The sequence below is a fragment of the Nothobranchius furzeri genome, chromosome 3 (genome assembly GCF_043380555.1).
Source record: "Nothobranchius furzeri strain GRZ-AD chromosome 3, NfurGRZ-RIMD1, whole genome shotgun sequence".
Classification (NCBI taxonomy): Eukaryota; Metazoa; Chordata; class Actinopteri; order Cyprinodontiformes; family Nothobranchiidae; genus Nothobranchius; species Nothobranchius furzeri.
In genome coordinates, this window is record NC_091743.1 from 52,936,862 (window position 1) to 52,963,053 (window position 26,192).

Sequence of the window (26,192 nt, forward strand, 5' to 3'; positions counted from 1 at the left end):
GTGAGATTGTGTTTATTTAATTGGAAATGGTGACGGTGGATTATTGGAACCCTTTCCCCTGAAATCATTATACCAAGACGCCTCGTTGACTACAACTATGTTATGATGATGAACAGTTAAATATTTAGACAACCCAGAACCGATGCAATGACAGGTGGATTAACTAGAAACAAGTCAGTGCCCCATTCACAAATTTCCTGTTTTGAAAAAGAAACAGGAAACGCTGTCAAACAAGTCTGAACACAGCCGCCACCATCTTCCTACGCTGGAGGAATCTGCAGAAAACAAAACGCCTTTCTGGCAGGGATGAAGCGCGTGTCTGAATAAAACTCTGAATAGACCCAACAGACAAACCATCTTTCCAACAATATGCAAATACTTGTATAAATTAGTTTTTGTGCAGCACAGTGGACAGTTGTTACAGCGTCGTAGTCAACATCTCACGAGTAAAACTGGCCTTAGATCAGCGTTAGCAACAATAGGTCCAACACAAATTAGGGATCACATGTTTATATAAAGATCTGTCCGATCAATTATACGTTTGCAAACAAGGAGGCATTTAACAATTTAAAAGCTTTCACACCATTCCTCCAGATCCATGCATTCAGCACTCAAGTTATGTCGTTTTTAACCTATTGCATACGAACATGATTAATCCTGCCTAAACACTGCTGACTACATGAACACATGACCACAGTGAGTATTTAAAACAACATCCATCACAGCTTTCAACACTTCCTCTCTTACTATTTCACATGGACATAATTTAAACAGTAAAACGACATGAGGAAACAAACGGGGGCGTGGGCTGGATGTTCACTAAACGCAAAGGGCCTCAGTAGATTAGTGCGGAAACTTTGACGAGAGGCTCGTGACAAACTAAAGGACTGGGAGCTCCGCTGTTGTTGTTAAAAGTTCATCCGAAGCGTGGTCGCTGCTTGTGACAGGAGGACTCTCTCTTCACACAAACATCAACACGGTTAACACAATGTCTTAACTGGATAGAATACAACTGGGATAAAATATATTTAAGGGAAAATATTGAGATGCATTAAAATAATACCAAAAATCATTTCAAATACACTAAAAATGTTAAAAAGAGGATAGGAACGAGTCGAAATGGGATGAAACGCTTTTTATAGTTAAAGTAGCAGATGTGTAAGTGATCAAGAGAAATTGTAATTGTCCCTTTGTGATGTGTGTGTGTGTGTGGGTGTGTGTGGGGGGGTTGCATTAGATTCCCTATATGTAGGGGTACTGTGTGAGGCGCCTAGGGCTCAGCTGGTAGGCACTGTAGGCCTCGGATCGGGGTGTCACGCTAACATACGGAGAACCAGCAGCAAACTGATGCTGGTACGCTGCAGGGAGGCCATGCAGCAGGCTGCTGACCGACTCTTTATGACTGGCCGAGTCTCTCCTGGAGGACGAGGTGGATGAGGTGTACGTTGCTGCATAGGTGGAGGGGGAGTGTCCGTGGCTGACATGACCACGAGCCAGCAGCTGCTCCATGGCCTGAGAAGCTGAGGAGAGGGCTGTGGAGGCTGGGTAGGTGTACAGGCTGGTGGCCGCGGTGGAGCCCGACGCCAGGGCTGCCACATCGGGGAAGCTGTAGTGAGAGGCAGCGACCGCTGGGGGGAACGTCTGCTGGCGGTGTAGAGACGAGTCGCTGTGGGACACCCCGGAACGCTCCTGGGAAGAAGAAACCACCGACTGCACCTGCATGCAACAGGTGTGTAATTATTCTCCACACATGTAGCTCACCCATACAGGTAACATGGCTGTTGACACAGCAAACCTACATACAAACTAACAGATTTGTTTAAGCTTTTCTTGACTAATTTGTAGTTTGATGTGGCAGAAACATCTCCAAGTGTTATGATGTGTTTGTGCACTAGATAGAACACACACAAACAGTTTCCTGAAATTGTGTTCTTAGCTCTCTCCGTCCAGCAGAGGGAATTTGATAGCTGAATCTTTAATGGGGTGTTTACATAAATCATATTTACACAAGTCACCTGATACAGCTGCATCCTTTAAATCCTTAGGGCTCCTTGTGATATTTCATGATGCCGACGTCTAATCGGTTAGCTTCCAATCCGATGCTTCTCTTTAGTTGAAAGTAATGTGTTTTCTTTCACCACACAGTGATTGGCATGTTTATTAAAATAATTGCTGAGCTTAATTTCAAACTAATTTGCTCAAGCCTTGTCAGGCAAAAGATTCTCATCAGTTAACGTTTCAAAGGTGGCAGTTAAAAATATTGACAAATAAAGCCTCACCTGGCTGAGGTTCAAAGGGTGTGACTGGCTCGGTCCCAGCCCATTCCGATCCAGGCTCTCCCCTGAACTGCAGGGCTGTCGGTTGGAGGATCTCTTATGTTTTATGTAGTTCACTGCAGGTGGATGACAGTAAACATTATATTGTGCTTTCAAGCTCATTAAAAATAATCCAGAAGTACTGATGTGGAACTCTCACCAGTCTCCACACGACCACGGGTCACGGCCGCCCTCTCAGGTGGCTGGTGTTTAACCGAAGGGGCAACCACTGCCAGAGACTTGGCCTGCCGTGACGCCAAGGAGCTCGCCGTGTTCATAGTGCGAAGCAGGGGGGTCAGGGGGCTGGTTGTGGATGAGTCTGAATCGTGCACGGTTACACAGCTGATGACATTAGTGCGCTCAGAGCGGCCCAGTCCAACACTGTTGACAAACAAAGTGTTACTTCCAAAGTCACGAAGGAAAGGGAGACGACATGTTTCTCGCCTTCACCTGGCAGGGTGGAACTTGCGTTCGTCCTCCGTGTCCGTGTCGCTGTGGATGGTGATAATGCTGACCGCTGGGCTGGGCGTGTCAGAGATGACGATTGGCTGAGACAATGTGACAGTGGAGGAGGGAGAGATCACACCAATGGTGCCTAGCAAGGCTGCTCCCCTACAAAAGGAAAAGACCAAATCAGATTCGGTCCATAATTTAATACAGGGGTGTCAAACTCAAACTCACACGGGGCCGAAATGAAACTCTGGGACGGAGTCGAGGGCCAAACTTAATATTTTTTGAAAAAGTGACGGCAAATTTGCACATTTTCTTTATCAACATAAATGCAATTTTGAACCTTTAAATTTGGAAACAAACTTATTTCTGCATTAACACTGAATGTGGAATAACCAAATGACACACGTGCAAGTCAATTTTAAATAAAAGGCATCAGTGGTATTCATTACTTGTGGTATAAACAGCATTTTTTAAATCTATTCAGGATTTATGTTTTCTTGTTTATTCATTTTTCTTATTTTTTTACTCTCCTTTTTTTCTCCTGTAATAAGTGTCATCGCTGCTGTGACGTCTAGCTTTCCCCACTGAGGAACAATAAAGGGATTTTCTATTCTATTCATCTATCTGCAGCCTTTCCACTTCCTGTTTACTGTAGGTTAAATCTTTTCTCACGGGCCAACAACAAAATAAAGATATTTTATCTTAAATGAAAATGCAACATCTCACCTGTTAACTTTCATGTTTTGGAGCAGAAAAAGAGCATAAAACCAACATATTTAAAGCTCAGTTTGCTCCACTGGTTTACTGTGATGCTCACCTGTTCCAGCCAGATACCTGCATCATGGGGTTGAGCTGAGCTGAGGAGGAGACTCCTGTTGTTTTGTTCATCTTCATCATAATAATAACAACATTAGATGACAACAGGCGCTCACATAGGTTTGTGCTGATGAACATGTCTGAGCAACTTTACCACGTTGTTATGTGTCGGGGAGGAAACACAACGACATCAACCACAGAGTCGTGCTGGTTTGAGCGTGTCGCTGCTCGCTGGAGTTATATCAGCTCTGTCTGGACGTTAGTTGGAAAATGTTCTCTTTCAGTCGTGAACACATTACTGAGCGGCTAGAATCTCCGTTTCTGGGCTTCAACGTCAGAAAATAGCTGAGTGAACTCGGCGCTGAGTGAGAGGAGTGTTTAGTTTGTCCGAGACAGCGGAGCTGCAGACACCGGCAGCAGACGCTGGAAAAAACACAAAGGAGGGGGCGCGTCGGCTCCGCGCTAACGCCACAAAGCATCATGTTGAAGTCTTTGAGGTAAAATCGGCCAGCGGGCCAGTTTTAATATATTTTTGATATTTATCTCGCGGGCCACATAAAAATGCTCCGCGGGCCAGGCCTTGACTCTGACACATGTGATTTAATACAACCTTTATCATTCTTTTAGAAATTCTTCCTTATAGTAAATGGAAGTTTTCAGCATTTAAGTTAAACATTATTGTTAATTAATACTGTCTAGTTCTTCTGTTGCATTTTGGGCCAGCAGCTGTCTGGTGTAACAGGATTAACTGATGAGCTTCATTATGGAAGGTATATTTTATTTTACATAGTTATACTTTCTTCTGAGGCCTGAAATAAATTATTTAGCCCATCTGATTTTATTTTATTTTTTTTAAATTGGCATTTTATTTTTATCGTACTTATCCAAGTGTTTTATTGTGCTCATGATTTTTAGCTTGAAAGGTGCTAAAAAAACTGTAGCAAGCATTCTTTATTTTTACAAAAACACTTTAAACTCTAATCCAATGAGTTAGTTATCTTGCTGCATGCTTGAACTGGTAAAAGCCTCTGAATGACCAACAGAGTTTTACATACAAGCTTTAGTAAGCCGCAGACTTGGCACAAAGACCACAGAAGGTCGGTAAAGAGCAAAAGCCAATATCAGTGGTTTAGGCAGCTAATTTAGTTAAAGGTTTTTAAGAAAGCAGGAACAGTTGATGTTAAGCCTCGTTAACGAAGAGGAAACGCTTTAAGGCGCACAAACCTGTTTCGGTTCTCTCCACATCTGGCTTTAGCTTTCTTTCTCTCTTGCTGCGTCCTGGTTTGGGTCAAGTTCCTGTCGGGGCCAAAGAGTTTGATACATTAGCGCTCTGTACAAAATAGCAACAAAGAAGAGAACAATTATGAAGAATCTAAGGGAGTGCATGAATCCCACCAAAGTTTTTTGTTTTGTTCTTTCTGCTTTAATTTTTTACAGATCAGTTTCTTTCATCACAATTTCATTCAGCTCTGGTCTACAGGCAGTCTTTGAAAAAGATCCAGAATCTATTTGCAGATGCTCAGGGTGGTTGATGAAACAAAAATGACATCTGAGAGACATTGTGAGAAACAAAATGAGCTTTATAGCTCTCATTAACACATTAATACTTTTGTATAGTATAAACTGATGCCTTGTAAATCATTATCTGTGGTGAAAAACCTCTGGTGCTCCTGTTTCAGGATGTAGAAGTTAGCCGCAGATGTACGGACATCTCGCATCTAATTGGCCAACAGCAACATGACTACCACTGCCTGTGACAGACAGAGAGACACACACACAGTTCTGTGTTCTGCCATGTTGTGGAGTTGCTAATGCTAATGGTTAGCGTCTATTAGCAAAGACGTTCTCTGTTCTTTCCTAGAAGCTAAAATAAACAACAACTTTCCCTGTTGGGAGCCAAGATGGGCGAGTCCACGAATGCCGATTTAAAGAAATCGACATGGGTCCGTGTGTTTTTTTCCTGATCAGAGCGTTGTCCCGTCTATTTTCCATTAACGGCTAATGCAGGATAGGTGTAGAAGACTACTTTCATGTTTAGCCTGCCTGATTGTCTTAAAAAAAAAAGTAAAAGATGGTTTCTCAGTGGTCTTTGTCATTCAAACATACTAAAATGATTGACTCGATGTCAAATTTTCTTTTTGTCAAATGAAGAATTTATAAAAAAGGATCAATTACAGGACCTGTGTGAGAGAGCGAGAGAGAGAGCAACAGAGCGAGCGTGCGTGCGCACTCCTCAATTTGTCCTGACTGCAATGGTCAAATAACCCACCGCAAACTGTGTCCTTGCTGCATGGCTGCGTTCGAGTGAACCTCTTCCAGGGGGGATCCGGTGACGTTTGACTGATGGGCTGAGCTGTGGATGGCCACACCTGGGACTTGCTGCCATGACGACGGTATGAGGATTTGTTGGGCACCAGTTGGCCAGGCCTGCTGAGAAAAACAGGACACAGACACACCTGAGTAGACGTAACAAACACAGAGCCATTTATGAATTAAAGGAGATATATTTTAAAAGTCTGAATGCAGATGTGGGTCAGACTCATTTAGACATGCTGAGAAATAAATCCAGACTCGATACAAAGAGGTAAGCCAGTCGCCAGTTTCCTACACAGGCAAAAGCACAAAGCTAGAAAAGCGAGCAACGTTCCCCAAGCCATTCCTCAATCACAGCATCGGTCTGCAACAAATCCACGAGATGAAACCATGCAAAGCACAAACAACAAAGCTCTGTAAACGGTCAGATCAGAAAAACAGATGAGTGAGACACAGACCCATGGCGCCTGCTAAAGAAGATACATGGATTAGTTTAGTTCCCTGATGCCAAATAATCTGCTGGAAAAAAGGCATGCCACATGTTCTGGGGCTGAAACAGAAGATGTGTGTCAGAGTCGGGCAGGAGGTCGAGGAGAGCTTTCAATGGACTGTAGCTGCTACCTCCATGGCTGACATCAAGGGAGGACAGCACAAAAAGAAGCTGCAAGCAAAGCGCAGACCAACGCAGCAACATGCGCTCCATGCCCTGAGCACATCTATGAGGGGGGGAACTGGGGAATGAAAATGAGCGAATGATATGGTGGTGGGGGGGTCCTTTGGAACAGGAAGAGAGTGTAAAATTTAGTAGATGGAGCTTTAATGTCACACTTTGGATGTATAAAGATAAATATAAAGGTTAAACGAGATGCCAGATCATTTATTTACATGGACCAACCATGACTCTGACAACTGTGACAAGTCCACAGGAGAAGGGGTGAGACTTTGATGTGTGAAAGACAGACTAGCCCCATACAACGTGTGGCATAGAAGGAACAGGAAACTTGCAAATGGAGACAGAGGACGAGAGAGGGAAGGAGAGAGATGGCGTCATTAGTGGTAGAAGGGACTGCGTGTCTTCCTTCACGACAAGTCATCATTGCTTTACCAGCACTGTGGCTGTGTGCTCCAGGAGGGTGGGCCGACCCACCCCAGCTCCCAGCCCGAGGGGCAGAGAATACTGGGGGGCTATGCCTGCTGGGGGTGGGTGCAAGGTGGCCACCATCAGGGGCGTGCAGGAACCCTGAAGGAGGGGGGAGGATAATTGATGGCAGCGTTAGGTTATGTTTAAAAGCTGCGTCTTTCATAGCAGCGGTCATTTGAGGGACAGAACAAACAAGCAGCTGTATGACAGATGGACAACGCGGGTCAGCCAGACACCTGACCGCCAGACATTTTTCATCACGTTTGAAAAATCCATTTAACTGAAAGCAAAAAGCCACAACAAACAGAAAGGAAACCGCTTAATGAAACTCAAATGTTTTGCCTGCATTTATAAGTTCACTGGATGCGATAAAACATCCTTCACATTTACCTCTATCAGCTGTTATTTGTTCTCGCAAACATTCGCTAAACTGTTGGAAAGTCTTTTGCAACAAATAGGCACATTTACTGCCATTATTACAATAATGCACTGCCATAACGTCCACCTGTTTGGCAGCTGGACGGGTAGCACAAGTCCTTCCTGCAAGGCTTCCCTGAATTCAAGTGGCAGAAAGGGTCTGAGAAGGTGCCAAATTTAGCTTTAAAGTCTATTGATCTGATGTTTCTGCGCATTTAGAGTGAAGGAACCAACACGGTGAATAAGCACATGCAAAAAAAAGAAGAGGACTTTGGAATAAAAACAAGCTACACTCAGCTCTGCAATAATAAACAAAAATTTGTGTGTTAGCAATTTTGACCAGCTCACGAGAGCAACACCGTTAGACCTAAATTAAAGTTTGAATCAAAACAAGTCTGCTAAATCCTCAAGTAAAGCCAGTGTCTGGAAGACAGGTTTTTAATAATGAACAACAAAAGGAGAAAAAAATGGCAGTTTCACATCTGGGCCAGCACGGAGCGGGCTGGGTGGCATGGGTCTGGGTCCAGCACCAGTAGGGTTTGTTCACACATACTTCACAGGAACGGGTAAATCTCTGAGCATGTGGGCAGGGCAAAACACACGGAAAACTCAGTGGTGTCTCCCTTAAATAAAGGCAGCTGTGAGCGTGTGTGTGTATGCGTGTTCCTCACAGCAGAGAAAGACAAAGCTGCCGCAGATTCAGGCAGGGGGGACGCTTACTTCTCAGTATCCAGAGTGTTAATGAATCTCGCATGCGTGAGGCTCCCCACTGTTTCATTCCATCTGCCAATCGGAGGCTCCCCCCAGTTGAAGGCATAAATTTGAGCCAGCCAATCAGCTGGCAGTGGGTGTGTAGGACCAGTTCAACCCGATGAAGAGCGCCTTGGTATGAGGCAAAAAACCTACGGCTGAGCATGGGAAAATGCATGGCCACCTAGATGTGAACAGTTCAAAAGCTACGCAGTCGGGTCTGTGCTGGCCCAGATGTGAAACTGCCACATGAGAAAGAGTTGGAGCGTGCTCCCAAACGTCTAATAAGGGATTCCACTAATGAGCTACTGCAAACTCCGCACAGACACACCTAACAGGCGCTTACCTGAGTGAGCATACTTGGCTGGATCTGCAGCGACTGAGCAGACTGGTTCTGAGGTACTATGGGTACAGAGTTCTCCACCCTCACTGGGAAACCGGAATTCTTGCTGGATGGTTGAAGCCCTGGAGAGAGAAAACAAACAAATGAGTGTTAAGTTTTATGGTAAAACTTTAATGTTAACTGCTTTAAAAGTTATGCCATCACAGATGAACCCTGCTTCCTAGGTCTCAGACCAAAGGCTTCCAATAAGATGAGTTTAAATCTAAAACAGTTGTCTGAATCCAAGCTTCCCTTTACCTTGGATAGTGGAGGGAGGACACACGATGAGGGTCTGCTGAAAGGGTTCTGTCTGGCTACAGAGCCCAGCAGGGCGCGTTGGAATCGGGACGCTCTGCTGAGCCAGCCCAGGAATGTTGATGGTGGCCTGCTGGTAGAGAGCTGGCTGGTAGTTCAACAAAGGCACCGCACCCCCCGCAGAAGGCGCCTGTTTAGACAACAGAACTGATTAAGAGTGGCCATATTACAGGTCCAAATACATATCTGCAAGCTCGTGAGTCTGTCCTTTACTTTTGTTTATACTTCAACACGCTGCTCAGGCCCAGGGGAACTGTGGTAAAGGTGTTTTTATTCACATTTTTATGTACAAGTTATTTGTTGTTAGGCTTTGCTCTGCTCCTTCAGGAATGATGAGCTAACAGCTAGGCTGAAAATCCTAAACCAGCTCCACTCTGAAAAACATAGTGATTTATATTAATCTTTGCATGAGTAAAAATCACCAACAACAGCTAAATGTAATGCCTCAAGTGCGTCAGGAGTTTGGCAGGAATTTCTCAATACTTTCCCCAAAATACCTGATGCAACTTTGCTTGTAGCCTTCAAGGTTTGTAAAGTAAATATTTCTATTAGGGAAGCACTGATCAGGTTTGTTGCTGCTGATCACCAATACCGATCACAAGCATTGGCCATACAGCTTCTATTTAGTTATAATGTACTTGTATGTAGTAGCTGCTTCTCTAATTATCGATTCCCTATACCATCATCATCACTTCACTGTGTTTATTAATTCTAATTTTTTGCTGATCATTTGTTTGTTCTTGCACCAAGTACCGCGACAATTTCCTAATGTTGTGATTCTCGCACATATGGCACCAAAATAGTCGTTTTAAAGTTGTAATAAATCTGCTGTTGACCCATCTTAACGAGCTTCCCCTGTACATTTACATTACTCTAACAAGTGGAGTTGAAGTTCGGCAGACACGTTTGTTTATATTGTTGCCGCTGCGTGCAAGAGAAGGAAAGGGAGGGAAATCAGAGCTTTAGCTGGATGATGCTGAGGGACATGCGATGCCGCACACAGGGCCTCAGCCTGCTACAAAGTAAGTATGAGCGACAGGTGATCGGCTGGTATGATGGTGTTGATCGATATTTGAAGAGGACTTTTTTTTCTTTCACGCAGATCTTGGTCGATTGATCAGAACATTCTTAATTTTCCATCAACTGCCACAGAATTTAGAGGAGTTGTTTCAGAAATAGATGAAAATCTGCTTCGGGGTTGGGTCACCTGGGCACTAAATGTTGGGATTTGAGATCAAGGTTTACGAATTGTGAGTAAAATTGCATTTCTTCAATAACCTGTTCTGAACTTAAGTACACCCTTCATTGTGGAACCAAAGATCACACCTGGTTATGCTGGTTAAGTTGGCTACTGAAGGTAACTGTGAGGTTCCCAGTTGCAGCACTGGGGACAGCGTTGTTGGAGTACAGGGATTTGCTGTTGTCATACGAGCTTCTGCGCTTGCAAATTTCCATGTTCTGGAAGCACGATTTCACGCTGCAAAAGATCAAATTACATTTTAGCAGTTACATTAAAAACAAATGCATTCCCAAAACGGGTTTGTCCTGCTGTAAACTTACTGGGAACTGTGGGGATAATCCATTAGGTGGCTCATAGTGACAAAGGGGTGACCCAGAGTTTTAGTAGGTGTGATTCTTTTGTCAGCATCGAGACGAAGCATTCGCTTTAGGAGGTCTATAAACTCTCGTCTGTCAGCCTTCTCAGCCAGCATGTCTGTTCCCTCCAAGTGAGAAGACATATTGACCTGAAATACACAAAATAACAAAACTGTCACATGAAAGAAAATGGGTGGGGTGATCACTGGATACTTAACATACTCCAGTTTGGTTATCTACCTGCATCATATCATCCAGACAGTTGAAGATGTACTTTCGGGCCTCCTTCGATTTGATGCCCATCTCAATTTCATGCTCTGATGGGGTCTGATAAAAGGATAAGATATCTGGTTATCTTTAATTGCTAAATGATTTTTCCCTTTAATATTCCCTCGTGTGTCATTTACCTTGAGCCTCCAGAGGGGGTAACTAGAGTCGGGGCCTCGATGGAAGAAGCGGCTGGTTTTAGTGCCGGCACTCAGCAGGTACTCAGCCGGCAAACCTTGGGTCTGAGAAATGTAACGGATCTGGACACAGGCAGCATTTATTTTTGAGAAAACTGGTTGCTTCTTTGACCAACGCTGGTAATTGCTCTAAATCTCATTGTGTTTATCTCTTCCAGCCTAGCATTAAGTTATTTAAGCACCAAAGAGCTTGGAAACATAATCTTCAGCACTGACCTGGTCATACTCTGAAGCTCCAGGGTAGAGAGGCCAACCCAGAAACAGCTCAGCAATCACACAGCCTAAGGACCACATGTCGATGGCCTCGCAGAATGGGAGGCCCAAAATGATCTCCGGAGCTCTGCACAGCAAAGTGCAACAGATTTTTTTTTAACAGAACTAGAATGATTACAACTAACAGAAATACGTCATAAAACTACAAATGCATTAATAACCGCACAGAGACCCATTTCAAGCCACCTACCTGTAGTAGCGGGACTGCAGATAGGTTGAACAAACTGCTTTGGACACGTGGCTTGCCGAGCCAAAGTCAATAACCTTCACCCTGTAAGGCTGTCTGATGGGGTCTACCAACATGATGTTTTCAGGTTTCAGATCTGCGTGAATCAGTCCCAGGCTCTTCAGTTTCATCAAGGCTGTGGCCACCTACAGATGCAAACACAAATGAGTCTGGCAGAAATACCACAGCTAAAAACAAGAGTGAGCTCATGCCTCGCTCCAACCTGCTGCAGGATGGGTCGGATGTGCCGTAGGGGGAGCGGGCTGAACTTGCTGTGCTTCAGAAAGTCATACAGATTCTGCTCCAGCATTTCAAACACTAAGCAGGTATGGCCCTTGTGTTGGAAGCATTCATATGAGCGCACAAAATTGTACTCGTCTGCATTCTCTGCACTCAGTCGGTTCAGGATGCCCACCTGTCGAAAAAAAAAGAAAGCTTCAATGAAAATTTCTTATGCTGATTAAATCCGTTTTCTATCAGAAAACTACGAAACTAATTCAACAGCAAATAACGGGACTTTTTAAAAACGTGCTAAAAATTGTAGTAAAGTGAAAAATAAATGAATGTCCTAACCAGCCAGAAAGAAGCATCTGCAAGAAAAATGGAATTTGCATAAGCCACATAACGCTCTAAGACTGATGGCAGATAATTTCCACTTATAAAGTCAATGAACTGGCTGTATGAAGTAAAACCGAAAATACTTGTAGTCAACTAGAAATCCTTGGGTAAATCTCAACAGTCTGATGACAACACATGCTCTTGTGACCCAGTTTGGAGCTAAATTTTAAATGGAACTTATTCTCTGACAGCATTTTAAAGAGGTAAACATCAGAAAAAAAAAAAAAAAAAAAAATATATATATATCTAATTTTTTAATTTGCCGTTTACCTCAATTTGGCCTTGACGAGCATACGAAGGATGATTTTTCAAGATTTTGATTGCCACAATCTCATTGGTACCCCTTTTCCAACACTTGGCCACTTGTCCAAATGTGCCCCTTCCCAGGAACTCCAGGACTTCATAGCTGGAGGACATGGAGCAGAGGATCTCATGCTGCACAAGCTGATAATCCCCCTCACCAACGGAGCTGCTGCTCTTTGTGGTTGGTGCAGAGTGAGGTATTGACTGACCCGTGCCCCCTCCTCCACCACCCGTACGAGTGGAGTAAGTCGCTGCAGGAGCTGAGAGCTCCTCCAGTATCTGGACACTGCCACAACCACTCCCACTGCCTTCGCTGGCTTCCTCTATCTTCCTCTTGTGCCCATGTCTTTGGGCCCTTGTCTCAGAGGACGTGTCATGATTGTGAGACGTGGCGGCCTGCTCGGCGACACGTCGACTAGATCCACGAGGAAGACTACCCGTGCTATCAGCTGCACGCACCACCACTTGACCCCTGGTGCCAGATGCTGCAGGGGGGAAAACAAGAGATGGTGCAAAGGGAGGCACAGCCATGGCGGGGGTAAATGCGTATGCTGACTGGCCAGCTATGGAACCGTACGCATCTGTGGTGGATACATCCCAAACGTTGCTCTCCACCTTGAACTTCTTAACGCGACAAAAGGCACTGGAGGAGACGGAGGGGGGAGAGAAGACTTGTAGCTGTGAACTCATTGCTGCAAAAATAAATAAATATTACATTAAACAAAACTAGAGACAACCCATAAGATATAAACAACTCAAGTAGAGAACCTAACAAATTACATAAAAAATTCAAAGAGAAATATTTTTAGTAATAACTGGAGTACTTGTTTAAAGAGCAAGTCACCCCCTACGTGAGTATTACTCCACTCCCAGTTTGAAAAATGTAACAAATGCTGTTGCCTGTTGCCTAGCAGACCGAGGGCAGAGCCGCTAACACACACACACACACACACACACACACACACACACACACACACACACACACACACACACACACACACACACACACACTACGGATGCAAATATACCGATACTGGTATCGGTGCAGATACCGATATGATACTGGTAACGGTAAAAGTTGACCGATACCAATGCAGTTGCTTGAAAATGGCTTCACTGTAACTTGTCATTTCTGTTCACCTAATATTTTAGTTTTATGATGATTTCTATCCATATATTTTACTTTTTATCTACCTCACAGTCTTTTCCTGTTGAAAGCAGAGAAGAAAATAAAATCTGTATTCCAAATCATTGCATGTTTTGTGTGGTAGAAGTGTAGGTATCGTAATCGGTATCGGCGAATATTCAGATCCAAGTATCGGTATCGTATCGGTTTGGAAATAAGTGGTATCGTTGCATCCCTAACACACACACACACACACACTGTGACATCATATGGTACCAGCTAAGGTTCTAGTGTACCTCTTAGCCAATAGCGATGGCAGATTTTTTATTCAAATCAGGGTTTTTCCTGGCTCAAATGGAGGTTCAGGTGGTACCATCCTGACCATGCGCCAGCACATGCGTACTCTGTGCATTCAACTGCCTCACTTTTTTAAAGGCAAATTATTTTTTCATTAAGTGTTCTAATCTAAGCTTCTGTTGATTAATTGAATATTCCATTTGACAAAGTTTCAAGTAGGGTTGCACGATATTAGGAAAACCTGCGATATTCGATAACAGTGCTTAATATTGCGATATCGATATTACTTGCGATAAATGAACAAATACTAAAGTATGCAGTGTTGATGTTGTCTGGCGTGTGACGTCTGCTCTGGGTTCAAAGCAAACAAAAACTAATGCATGAATTCCATTACAAGTAGGGCTGCACAATATATCGTAAATGTATCGTTATCGCGATATCAGCATGCGCAATATGCATATCGCAAAGAACAGATAAATATCACAATGAATGGTCAGCTCAAATGTTTGCTACACATAATGCATTCTGTCAATCAAACGGAAGCATGATGTTTTATAACAAATCAAATAGAGCTCTTCACCCATTTGGCCAGTTGGAAGGGTTATCATAGGTTAGAGTCCTGCACCAGAGGTGGACAGCACTTAATTGTGATGGTTAGCAAACACCTGAGTTAGCTTAGTTCTGCTCTTTCACCCGATTCTGCTTTTCCCGGGATCCACTGATTGCCTTTTCTTGTTTCTTTCCTCACATCATTTGCTCGTCTCATTTTTATGATTTTTTTTATTTCCTTGTTTCTGATTATTTTTGTTCCTGAGTTAAGTTTTTATTTATCGCAAGTAATATTGTCATTGCAATTAATCGTTATCGAATATCGCAGGTTTTCCTGATATCGTGCAGCCCTAATTACAACATAACATTTTTATTGAAAAAACATGCAGCTGCACCTGCTACTGTATTAGCAGCAAAACAACAAACTGCATGCATGCAGTTTCTCAGTGACTTTAAAACAATCACCACCACCATAAAACTTTTTCTGATGCTCCAAATACAGAAAAACATCCCTTACCAGGGTTTTTTGAATAATAAAAATATCTGAAAGTAAGTTTAAATGTTAAATAATAGTTAACATCACTTAAATGCAACAGCAAATTCTCTCATTGCTACTGAACATTTTCTCCACTTATGTGGTTATGATATAAGGCTGTTGCTGCTATTGGGAAGTGAACTGTGCTGGGCCAAACTAGGAGAATATTAAGATTTTCTGAGGGAAAGAGAAAAACAATTGTCTACCTTTCAGAAGAGGAACTGGAAAAAAACTACATGGAAAATATATGAAAACGTTTATTTTTGACCCCAAATTGAACAAGTTTACCTAGATCTTAAAAAGCAGCTCAGATGATGAAACTGCAACTATGATTCTGATAACAAATTGAACTAGCTCCTCTTAAGATAACCGGCTAGCAGAGCTTCTGACTGACAGTTTATGTGCAGCAGCAAATCAACTATCCTGATTAACAAGGTTATAAAAGCTCATAAATGAAAAAGCACTTTAATGTGTGGGGGAACTTTTCCAGGGTGGGACTGGGAGGAGAGTGCTGTAGCCTTTTAGCTGGAAGCTAACCGGAGCCTGGGGCTAACATCACCACCCGGTGGAACAGTAGTGACATGAAGGTGGGTTGGTTGGTTCACCGGCACGTGTCAGTCAGCCCGGTAAAAATGATTAACGACACCGAGCGGACTCACATTCACGTTTGAAAGCGGCGCTGATTCCAGAAACCTCTGCACGAAGTGCGTTTGTTGCTCTGAGCCAGCATGACGAACAAGGGAACGGCGCCGCTAACTCAGTTCGGGTGTTGCTTTCCATCCTAAAGGTCTACGCAGGGGGCGGGCGTATTACGTGAACGGACCCATCTGATTGGCCACATATCAGAAGAGCTACATTTGATTGGTCAGATAATACTTCCGCGTAAAAAACAGAGCTGGTTTACAAAAAGTTGATGTATGACACGGATGGAAATGTTTGAACCAAACATTTATCACTGTTTTTGACGTGTTTTGCGATGGGCCTATTGCATGTCCTGTTATCCCGATGACGATAATTTTTCGATATATTATGCAGCCCTAGTTTCAAGCGAAACAAAACTGGTTTGCTGCTAAAAAAATAAAAAAATATGAGATAAAACAAAAAAATTATCAGGCTGAAATAACAGACTTATAATAAAAGGCTCAATAATATGCATTAGATTGGTGTTTAGTTCCCTTTTTCCCCATCTGATATTTACAGTTAAAAATTTGTAAAAATTTGACCTACATTTCAGTAACATTTTATTAACACTCATCTTAGTCAAAATTACACAAATATATCCAGTAAAATATAATGCATTTCAATAACATGCATTTGTATTGGAAATGGTAATAACATTTAATTTCTGCTGCTAACAATGTAATGGTGTCATGTCTATTATGTACGGGTTGGCAATAATCCAGTTCAAATTATGTTCAAAGATAGAAGCATTTGTGAATTATATACTACAATGGCTTGCCGAGTAGCGGTTCTCATCCATAAACAGGAAGGTGGGGACTTTTCATCCTCTTGTAGAGTCTAGTCTTTCTTAGTTTTACCATCATCATATATTTTTCTGTGCGCCACTTGATCGTGAGACTGCTACCCGTTAGCTTTAGCATTAGCCAATTTGCGTGTAGCTGCACTTTTGATCCCAAACTTTGGACCGGTTCTGCCTTTGTGCCTTTGCTGGTTCCTTTATTTTCCTCCACGGTATCCAGATGACCACACTGTGCACCAGTAAAAAGCATTTTTCTTAAACATAACTTACTTTTGTTCAATAAAGTTCTGGGAAAAATAGTAATTCAAAGATGTTGCACCAGTTCTACGTTTAAAAAAAAAGACAGACACACAGAGACAGCTTTTTTCGTCGCACTGTACAGTCCTGCTCTGATATGGAAGAGCCCGGGGGGAAATCAGGACGTCAATAGCACCAACTAGCGAGAAAAGCAATTTTTGATCTTTTACTGCAGCGGTTTTAGTGCTTTTTGGTGCACCGCTGCTGATACAGAGCCCCCGTAGTGGCGCTACGCTGCAACTGTTGTTAGAATAACATCCATATAGCTGGGGGCAGAGTGAAATCAGGCTGGGGCGGTGTCGGTACAAGATCTGCTCGGGTGCAAGATTGACTCGGGGTCCTTCGACTGCCGATGACGTCAAAGTACGGCAAACCCATGCGGACAAAATACACTACAAATCTATACTGTTGGAAAGAATTTAGCAGTTTCGTTATTAAAATAATGTTTATTAAGATGTAAGTTTGTGTTTATAATGGTATTTGTAAAATGAAACACTATATTGTATTCATAATGTTGAACTCCTCTTTGAGCACATCCCTTGAAGGATCATAGGTATTAGCAACACCTGTGAAATTGTATTTGCAGGAAAGAAGTGTGTCCCATTTATTGAAGTATTTTGTGTTTAGTTTTTGACGTCTTGTCCATGCGTAGTTCAGGTACGCACATAGCTGCTATAGCCAAAACTCTGGAGTTAAAAGTTTTCTGGCTTTACTAAAAAACCTGTCTGCACTTATTTGATTGATGGTAGTTTTACTTTCTATTAGACTCCAAATGTAATCATTTGGCACGTTTCTAATTCATAATTTCTAAGAATGTAATTGATATTAGCATTAGCATTCCTATGGGTTTTTCCACGTATATTAGCATTGTGCTAACCACTCGCTGCCAAATTGCAGCTTTTGCGATTAGAAAAGCTCCTTTTGTCACATCGCAATTTAATTGCACAGTTAATCGTTCAGCCCTAATATACATGCAGCTCTATGCTAAAAGTGTATTTTCAAAGAGGTAATGATGGGTTTCTTTGTAAAAGTTGTCCATCTTTCCAACAGAAAGATTTGCCTGGACCAACGTAACGTGATACCAACGTAACGTGATACCAACGTAACGTGATTACGTAATTCCGTAAGGTTCATGTTCAGCCAATCAACTACTTAGACGTCATCGGCAGTCGACGGACCCCGAGCCGATTTTGCACCCGAGCAGATCTTGTACCGACAGGGGCACAAAATTAGCTGGAGGTGGCCACCACGCAAATTTGAATGCAGGAAAAACCCTGCAAATGCAGTGCAGAGTTTTTACCTGACAATGGCACAACACTGACAGTTTTAGGCAGAAATTTAAAATTTTAACTAAAATGAACTAAAGTGCTAAACTACTGACTACATGTGTCTGAAGCACGATTAGACACAGTCCGGATTTATACAGTTTACCAGAAGTTGATTTGAGGGTGACTTGCTCTTTAACTATCTAAAGCGTTATTATAGCAATACAAATATTTTAACCAAAATCTAACTTAAAAAACTGAGTATTTCACCGAAGAACACATTTAATAACTTAAGCATTACTGGAATTAATATTTCACTTGGATAGAATAGGACTTCATTATTATTAAGTTCAAAATGCCCAAGTCTGCAATGATTAAGAAAAACGGAGCTAAATCAATGTCATATGTCCTTGTCACATAAAAACATTTTTCATTAATAGAAAATAAAAATAATTTTAAAAATCATGTTAGAATGAAATAACCAGAATAAACGGAAATGCCCGTCAGAAGTAATTATGTGAAAGAAGTGGGTATGAAAAATATCTGCTTATTTATGCTAGGGTCTGATAAACAAAAAACATATTTTGAACGCACATATTTCAAACTGTTACGAATTGTGACAGAAAACGTAGTTAGCTTGACACTTTGTTAGCATGAAACTAACAGTAAAATGGTTACTCAACTCGCTGATGCTAGCGGATTAACTCTCCGCAAACAAGGTTCTAAATACTCAATAAATTAAACACAAATGGAGCAGCGACATATTCAGCCGAGCGGAAAATAAGACACAAAATATACAAGAGGTTGTAACTTACCGAATTCTGATGTGACAACAGCTTAAAATCACAGCTTGGCCCGAGGTTTAAATCCCACTGCAGTCTGGCGGAGCAGCTATCCGATTAGCCTTCTGTGCTAACTAGGCCCGCATTGTTTCTTCAGTCGATGGCGAGTTTGTCCGCATTACAGCGCCAGGTTCCCGGACAAAAACACGCAAATGTCTCATTTTACTAATTATTTAAATAACATAGTTCTAAAAAATGTACAAACATTGATTAAAAGATTGTGAATTCCATGTCTAAAAACGGTTTTTCGCGGAACAGCGAAACCCACTTTTCTCTCCGGACCAAACCACGTCCTCATATCAGCTGCGACTCCTACGACATTTCCGTTCTTTACGTGGTTTACGGTAATTCTTTCCCCTCAGCTTGAACATGAAAAACATACTTTATTTTTTTAGCAATGTGGACACATTATGAACTTCATGCATATTTTGCATTATTTTATATCAGACAATATGAATAAGTCTTGTGTGAGTAAGACAACAACATTGTTCAAAAAGGGAAGCGGCATTATTTACGGTTCTTTCCCATTATCAGCAAGACGTTCAGGATGAGTTTGTGAAAATTTCTTTCATGAATGACGGGAAAGAAAAAGGGAATTTTACACATTTACTAAGGCACGTAGTGAAAATCATTTATTGGCCCATTTATTTTATTTCCCATGATTATTCAGTCTCTCATATTTTGACATATTTTATTTTATCTGTACAATGTCTCTTTACAAATAGTCTTGAATAAAGGCTACTTGACTATTATTGTTTTAAGTAGACCTACGATCACTGTTTCCAATTTGGTATTTTTAATGTGTTATTGCATGAGAATCTTGTGACAGTGGAGTGAAATTTCACAATGATCATTAAAGAAGATTTTTTTTCTTTGTCAGAAAAGGTGTAGATTTTAAATTCTAGTTGAAGCCCTAAACAACCACGTAATTGCCCAACGAAAGTAGCTTGATTTTACATACTTCAAAAAGGATGATTTTATCGAGGATAACTTTTCTCCAAAATCCCTTTTTTATTTTTCACAATGCACACTTTTTGATCATGAATTGTTGACTTTGAACACAACAAAGGTTGTTGTGTGGTGAAATTCTGCTCCTAAGATGTGTTCCTTGCTACAAAAATGTCATGCTTACATTTTTTTTAAACCACTGTAACTGAAATTGACTTGATACATTTCAACTGATTTCACAAGTTTGAGGATATTGGGCTGAAACTGTTTTGAGTGCTGAGTGAATGTTGTTGGTTTTAACAAAACAAGTAACTTGATGGCTTTATTTGTAATTTAGTTACTTTCTACAAAATACCATCTACTCAAATTTTCATATTCACCTACTAATAACTTTTAGTTTGATCAACTCAAGTTTTTAATTCTTTCTTTTTTAAGTTCTGGTTACTTGTTTGTTGAGTGTATCTAATGATAATATGCATGCTAACATTTTGTCAGTACACACACGTGTGCTAGTTGGTGATAGTGCATGTGTGACCTAACACGCCTGAGTATTTTGTTTAAAGTTGTATGCACAGATAGATCTGTGAAAGCTATTGCCCCCTTACAGATATCTTCTGTTATTTTTTTGTCACACTTGAATATTCTTCATATTTTTTTTTTTGGTAGTTTTTGATTCTTTCAATTATAGCAAGTTGTCCAGCTCCTATCCCCAGACCACTGTTTTAAACCAAATGTGACAGGGAAAAAAAGTCCACTTTGTTTTTTGGCAAAGATGAGATGGGCCTTTGTGTTCTTTTTGGTCCTGAGAGGGTTTGCCTGGGAACTTTTCTATGTAGGCCAGTTTTACTGCGTCTCGTTCAGATGACAGTGGCTCAGGGGTTAGAAGTTCACCTTGTAACTGATGTGCAGGTTCAGACACAGTCTCCATCAGAGTCTGTCATGTCCTTGGGCAAGACACTGTAGCCTCAATATTCCACTTGCAACTTCAGTCTGGTGGCTGCTCTGATAGGATTTAGAAAAAATGGAGCTGAAACACCTGGTGTTGTAGTCTGATTCCAGCACATTTTCTGGATGTTTTAGATCATGAACACAGCTGATTTGTTTAATTTAGTGATGAACCATTCCTGTAGACACTTATGAAGGCTGGGGAGATCTTTCACCTCTGAGGTTAAGGTGCTGTAAAGACAAAAGCACAGCTAGGAGATAAGTTTTGCTTTTGGTTCTAGAAATTGACACTAGGGGGTGCTAAAAGCAAGCGAAAACTGTCTAGTTCCCCTTTCAATGCCTGAACTAGCAAATACAGCTGATTTTGATCAAAAACCTTTTTATCCAGAAATTTAACACATTTCAAAGTACTATCAATGCATAACACACGGAAAGGTTTAAAGAATTACTTTCACAAAGGAAAACAATCTAAATGACATTTTTTTGACATCTCACTCAATTTTATAGATAATTGGGATGATTTCACCGAAGCAATAAATGTCAGGCAAAATAAAGTGCAAATTTTCTTTTTATTCTGATTTAATTTTACAGCAGAAATTATGTAAAGCATTCAGAAGACATATTCCACATATAAGGGCAATATTGAAAACACTTTGCATGGCCTCAGCAACAAAATATTCTTTTAAAAACATCAACAAGTTAGTGATGCTTGTGCATGCATGTTTGTAAAACAAAGAAAGATCCCAAACTAGGCTACAAAAAAGGAAAACCATAAAGGAATGAGCAGCTGAGATAGGCATGGAGAACACAACCGCAGGCAGGCAGGGTGGTGAGACAGCAGATGATGGAGGGAGAGAGAGAAAGGGAGAACGGAGGGCGAGAGAGGAGGAGAGGTCTAGTCAAAGATTATCATCTATAAGGGTCTACCATTCTAGCATGCAATGTGGTGTTTGGCCACGCTCTCCTGAAACAAGGCCTGAAAGGTTACACATGTCATTTTTAGGCAGATTTAGAAGAACAGAGGTGATCTCTGCACATGTCTACCACCTGTAATATGGCAACAGTTCTTACTTTTTATTGAATCTAAACTGCAAACTCGTTTCACAGTCACCACCCTCTCCAAAAACGTGAACACACAGATGAGTAGTCTGTATCCGAGGTTGTGTGTGTGTGTCGTATGAGCTGAGGAGCATTTAGACGCCTGTGTGTGTGTGTGTGTGTGTGTGTGTGTGTGTGTGTGTGTGTGCACGATATACAAAGAAGTTCAGAAAGAAATCTTTAGTTTTACTGATATGAGAAGTTAAGTGTATAAATAGTGTCTGGATTTTCCCACAGCTGTCTCTCAGTATGATGAATAATCAGAAAACATGTAGAGCACAATCTTATCATCTCTTTGATATTTTATCATCTATTTTTACATTATTAAAAAATGCCCACATGAGGGATCTTGTGTGTTCAAGGTAAGAGGAACTGTATAAATATATTTTTTATTACTTCAAATCAAATTTAGGCAAAATTCTACAAAGAATTTGGAGCTCTTTTTTTCCTTTTTGATCCAGTAAACAGATTTGCTGCTGTGCTAAATAAAAACTGGGATTTTAGAAAGTATGTGTCAAACACGAACCCATTAAAAGCTGTAGATGTTAAATACTGAACTGGACTATCCCTAGGTATGTGCACATGCACACTTCCCTGCAAAATGTACACAGTCAACCAGATGTGCCAGCGGGTTTTGCACACCGTCTCCCTGTTGTTCAACCCTGAGTAAAATCTAAGGGAGAGATTTCTTTGTTCCCATAGACAAAAGCACACGAGAGAAAGAGGGTGGTCACTTTTGTGTGTGTGCAGAACTGTGTACATTTATGTTTGAGGAAGTATGCATGGTGGTGCAACATCTGCGAGTGGCAGAAACAAGGCAAAGAAATAAACTTGATGGAGGGTTTTTAGTTAGGATGAGTTTCATTTCAACGCTGCAAAATGTCTCATCTAGGGGCAAAACTCAACAGAAAACATGCAGTCCCATCCAACAGTGATGCTGTGAACAGAATCGCCAAGGTACCTTTCATACACAGAAGCAGAATTTTCTTCCTCCACAACTCCTAAATACACACGGAGGCGTACAATGATACTGTCTTTTTTTTTTGATTACACACAGCATCAATCAGGCCACGAGCATCCATTCATTCCAGACAAATCAGGGCTCCTAACATAGAATCAAATCAACACTGTCAACTCCATTTGTGAACACACAATTTAGGAAAATAAAACAGATAACTGGGAACGTCTCGGAGAATGTACAATAGATCATTTCCTGATATTAGTTTTCTGTTGTTGAGCAGGCACTTTCTAAACAGCTTTCCAGATGTCTAAAGTACACGTTTTATATTTATGGCAGTGACAATGAGGTGAAAATCAAACAAAAATCCACCAAACGAAACATTAAAAAGTGGGTAAGAGACATTCTGTTTGGAGATGGAAAGCTGTGACTGGAGGCCAGGCTGGATCCGCACGACTGATGGTCTTAATAAAAGCCAGGATGTTGCTGAAACACAACCACGCTGTAAAAGGATGCAGCACCCTCTTCTCCTCTACGGGGGTCACCAGTCGCCACTTTCCCATTTAAACTTCAGAGTCATCATCACTCGTAGCGCCATTTATTTTAAAAATATACTTGCATCAACACAATCGTCTTCCATGAGTAAGTCTGCCTGAAACAAACTTCAGAGCTTGCAGGTCTACGGTTCAGCTAGCACGAGCCTCCTCGGTCTATCATCAGTGTGCGCTGCTTCTGTGCGTCTAACGGATAACGTTTTGGGTTGTAAGTTTCCCCAACATAACATACTGTATTGTTAGGCAAAAATAGCATTCATAATAAATTGGCACTACTGGCAAAAAGGGTTTTTAATTTTTGCTAGCCATGAAACAAAAACACAAAGTTTAAATGTTTAGTCTGAAAGATCGTGGTTTCAGCATACTTTGTTTTCCCACTTATAGTTCTAACATTAGCGTTTTCGTTTGCATGCTTTAACAAAAATGTTCTTTTCGGTAACACTTAATGCTGGATACTCTCAAAGTGAAGCGGTTAAAATCCTCTCACAGTCCATAGCCACTACCGTGTTCTTTTAGCTGTTTCTTTGTCTTAAATCTCATGCATTATCATGACTCCGCTTTGTTATATCTACATTATTTACAAGCAATACAGCCATCCTGTGTACCCAGGTCTCTTGTTTACGGGATTAAAATAATTTATAATCTTAAATACAGTCCTCTTATGAAAAAGTTTCAGGGTCCTTGTATCCCCTTACCTCGTCAATTTATATACAGAAATATGCAATAGTCCAAAATATGGATTTGATTGCCCATATGGGCTAATAATATGGGGACCAGTGCCCTTTATAGGGGCAGGTATAGGACCCATGTCCTGTACAGAGCAAGCATAGAGACCTCTCAGTGTCAAGAAGAAGTCAAGGCAATGGTATGTGACTATCTCCTCAAAACCACAGTCAGCATTTGGAGGTTCACGCAGAACAAATTAACAGAGACATTTAACCGTTGGAACATGTCGTATTTTATCACACGGGGGGAGAGAAATACCAGCCTCGAGCTGAACCACTCTTGAGCCAGTTAAAGAAATAATTAGACCCTTAAATAAATTGATTAATTAAATTAAGCACCCAAAATAAGTCGTTTGTCCTTACACAGTTCACATTACACAGGGCAAGGATAGTTTGATGAAGACATGAGACACAACTACACATAGAAATACAAAAAGAAACAACACTAAAGCAGTTTGGCAAGCATGCAGGAGCTCATAGCTCAAACACATGCATCGAATTGAACGAACACGGACACACCACGTCGGGCGAGCAAAGTGCTGCCTCTAAGAACGACTTCATACAAAGTCCATGTAGCAAATTAAGACATCGTTATTCAGACCACTTCCCCCTTTCCTAACAATGCTCCTCTTACATTCAAGTGCAGTTCCTCCCCTTTTTTTTGATTGGGTGACTAGTAGGTTTGTAAGCCTGTGAGTCAGTGCTTGGTGATATTGTGAAGTACTGATGATTTTTGCCACTGTAGCTCTGCAGGATGATGGAGAGGAGGAATAAGCGGAAAAAACCTTGCATGCAAATGCAACATAGAAGTGAGCTTTTTTGGTTTATATTTTCTTTTTTTTTTCTTTCACAGATCTGTTTGGATACAAAACACGCCGGGTATTGTGTTTTTTTTTCTTCTGCATGTCGACGTAGCCTTTCTCTTGAGCCAGCTTTTGTTCTTCACCAGAGCATTTCAGCACACCCAGCTGCCGCCTTCAACAGCGGGACGTCGTCCACAGGCACTTCCTCCCGTTTGTTTATTCATTTTTTTTCTTGTCTGACTCGTCATCTTGCTTTTGCAAAGAAACATACCCATGAAGAGTGCAAAGAATGCCATGAGGTTAATGTGATGACCTCCCCAGTTAAACTGTGGAGGAGGATCAGTGCTGTGGGCAGAGCCGGGTTCCTGGGCTCTGCCCAGCAGTCTGTCTGTCTGAGCTGCCATGATGGACACCTATCCTGTCCTCAGTCTGTCTGGGAAGAGTTTTTTTTCCTCTAGAGAGGAGAGGGCAGGGATGTGGGAGGGAGAAGGGAAGAAGTGGGAAAGAGAATTAGGATTTGGGGAAAGGATGGGGTTTAGGGAGGAGGAGGGGGAATAGATTGCTCACAGGCTGAGGGGGCTGTGTGCAGGGCCTGCTGATGGGCTCAGGACCCCTGGCCTTTCTCTGCTCTCTGGCCCTGAGGAAAACCAAACACACATTAAACACACCATCAGAGACAGACTCATGTCAGCTTTTGTTTGTGTTTTTGTCTTTTTGTCATTTTTTTTCCATCTAAAGGCAAACCAGAGAAACCGAACAGTTTTTCAGCAAGCCTCTTTAAATCCCCATCCTTCACATACAAGCACACACAGTCCTGTTATCTTCCCCACCCATTGAGGCGCACGCTATAACAGGCAGGCCAAGCAACCCTCAGAGTCCCGTGGTGATAACAGTCAGAACATGCCCCCAAGAAGACTCCTCTGTCTGTCAGTCATGCACAGTTACTGACATAATTCGGCAGTCCTCAGAAAAAGACAGAGGGAGGGAGGGAAGGAGGGAGGGAGGAAGAGAGCAGGAGGGAAGGATGATAATCCAGGAACTCCTCCTCCTCCATCCATCTGCCGTCATGCAAACGGGCAATGGCCTCCAAAAGGGAGGGAGCGAGGGGGGGGACTCACCTGGTTCAGAGGCCTGTGGTCCATCAAGGGGCTTCACAGGAACAGCAAAACAACACCAACTATTAGCACCAGTGAAGTGTGTGCAGGTATCCTAGTGGCCAGTGTTTGCATCACGTGTTTATTAGCATTCCCGTGTGTGTGTGTGTGGAAGAGCTTAAGGGTGTGTTGGAGAATGATGCCTCACCTATGGCGGCAGCGGAGCAGGAACCTCAAGATCTTGCGAGCAGCCTGGTTTTGTTTTTTAGTTATGAGGCTGCTGTGGAAGCACAG

General features: G+C 41.9%; 2 protein-coding genes across 11 annotated transcripts in view; both read right to left on the reverse strand.

Moving 5' to 3' along the window:
• Window positions 1-488: 488 nt before the first annotated feature.
• On the reverse strand, window positions 489-18,971 carry hipk1b (homeodomain interacting protein kinase 1b). 4 transcript variants are annotated; one of them, XM_015959496.3, is made up of 18 exons: window positions 18,747-18,971; window positions 12,350-13,074; window positions 11,685-11,876; window positions 11,426-11,607; window positions 11,179-11,302; window positions 10,906-11,025; window positions 10,739-10,825; window positions 10,463-10,647; window positions 10,229-10,379; window positions 8,846-9,032; window positions 8,552-8,670; window positions 7,003-7,137; window positions 5,854-6,011; window positions 4,809-4,880; window positions 2,766-2,927; window positions 2,476-2,696; window positions 2,280-2,392; window positions 489-1,716 (listed from the first exon to the last, which is right to left on the reverse strand). In XM_015959496.3, the coding sequence occupies exons 2-18, from the start codon at window positions 13,070-13,072 to the stop codon at window positions 1,243-1,245; spliced, it is 3,405 nt and encodes a 1,134-aa protein (XP_015814982.3). In that variant the 5' UTR covers window positions 13,073-13,074; window positions 18,747-18,971; the 3' UTR covers window positions 489-1,242. The 4 variants fall into 4 exon arrangements, with proteins under 4 accessions (XP_015814982.3, XP_015814981.3, XP_015814984.3 ...); XM_015959495.3 differs by having other exon boundaries at window positions 5,854-6,014; XM_015959498.3 differs by lacking the exon at window positions 7,003-7,137.
• A 2,245-nt stretch (window positions 18,972-21,216) lies between these two features.
• The window catches only part of LOC107385543 (calmodulin-binding transcription activator 1), a 75,295-nt gene continuing 70,319 nt past the window's right edge, over window positions 21,217-26,192 (reverse strand). For 2 of the 7 annotated variants that reach the window (XM_054750610.2, XM_070549333.1), the window contains exons 20-21: window positions 26,107-26,178; window positions 21,217-25,441 (exon numbers count right to left, since the gene is read on the reverse strand). In XM_054750610.2, the coding sequence (XP_054606585.2) occupies window positions 25,315-25,441; window positions 26,107-26,178 (199 nt within the window). In that variant the 3' untranslated portion in view covers window positions 21,217-25,314. Of the gene's footprint in view, window positions 25,442-25,922; window positions 25,954-26,106; window positions 26,179-26,192 lie in introns of all 7 variants that reach the window. The other 5 variants (XM_054750630.2, XM_054750638.2, XM_054750616.2 and 2 more) reach the window with 5 other exon arrangements.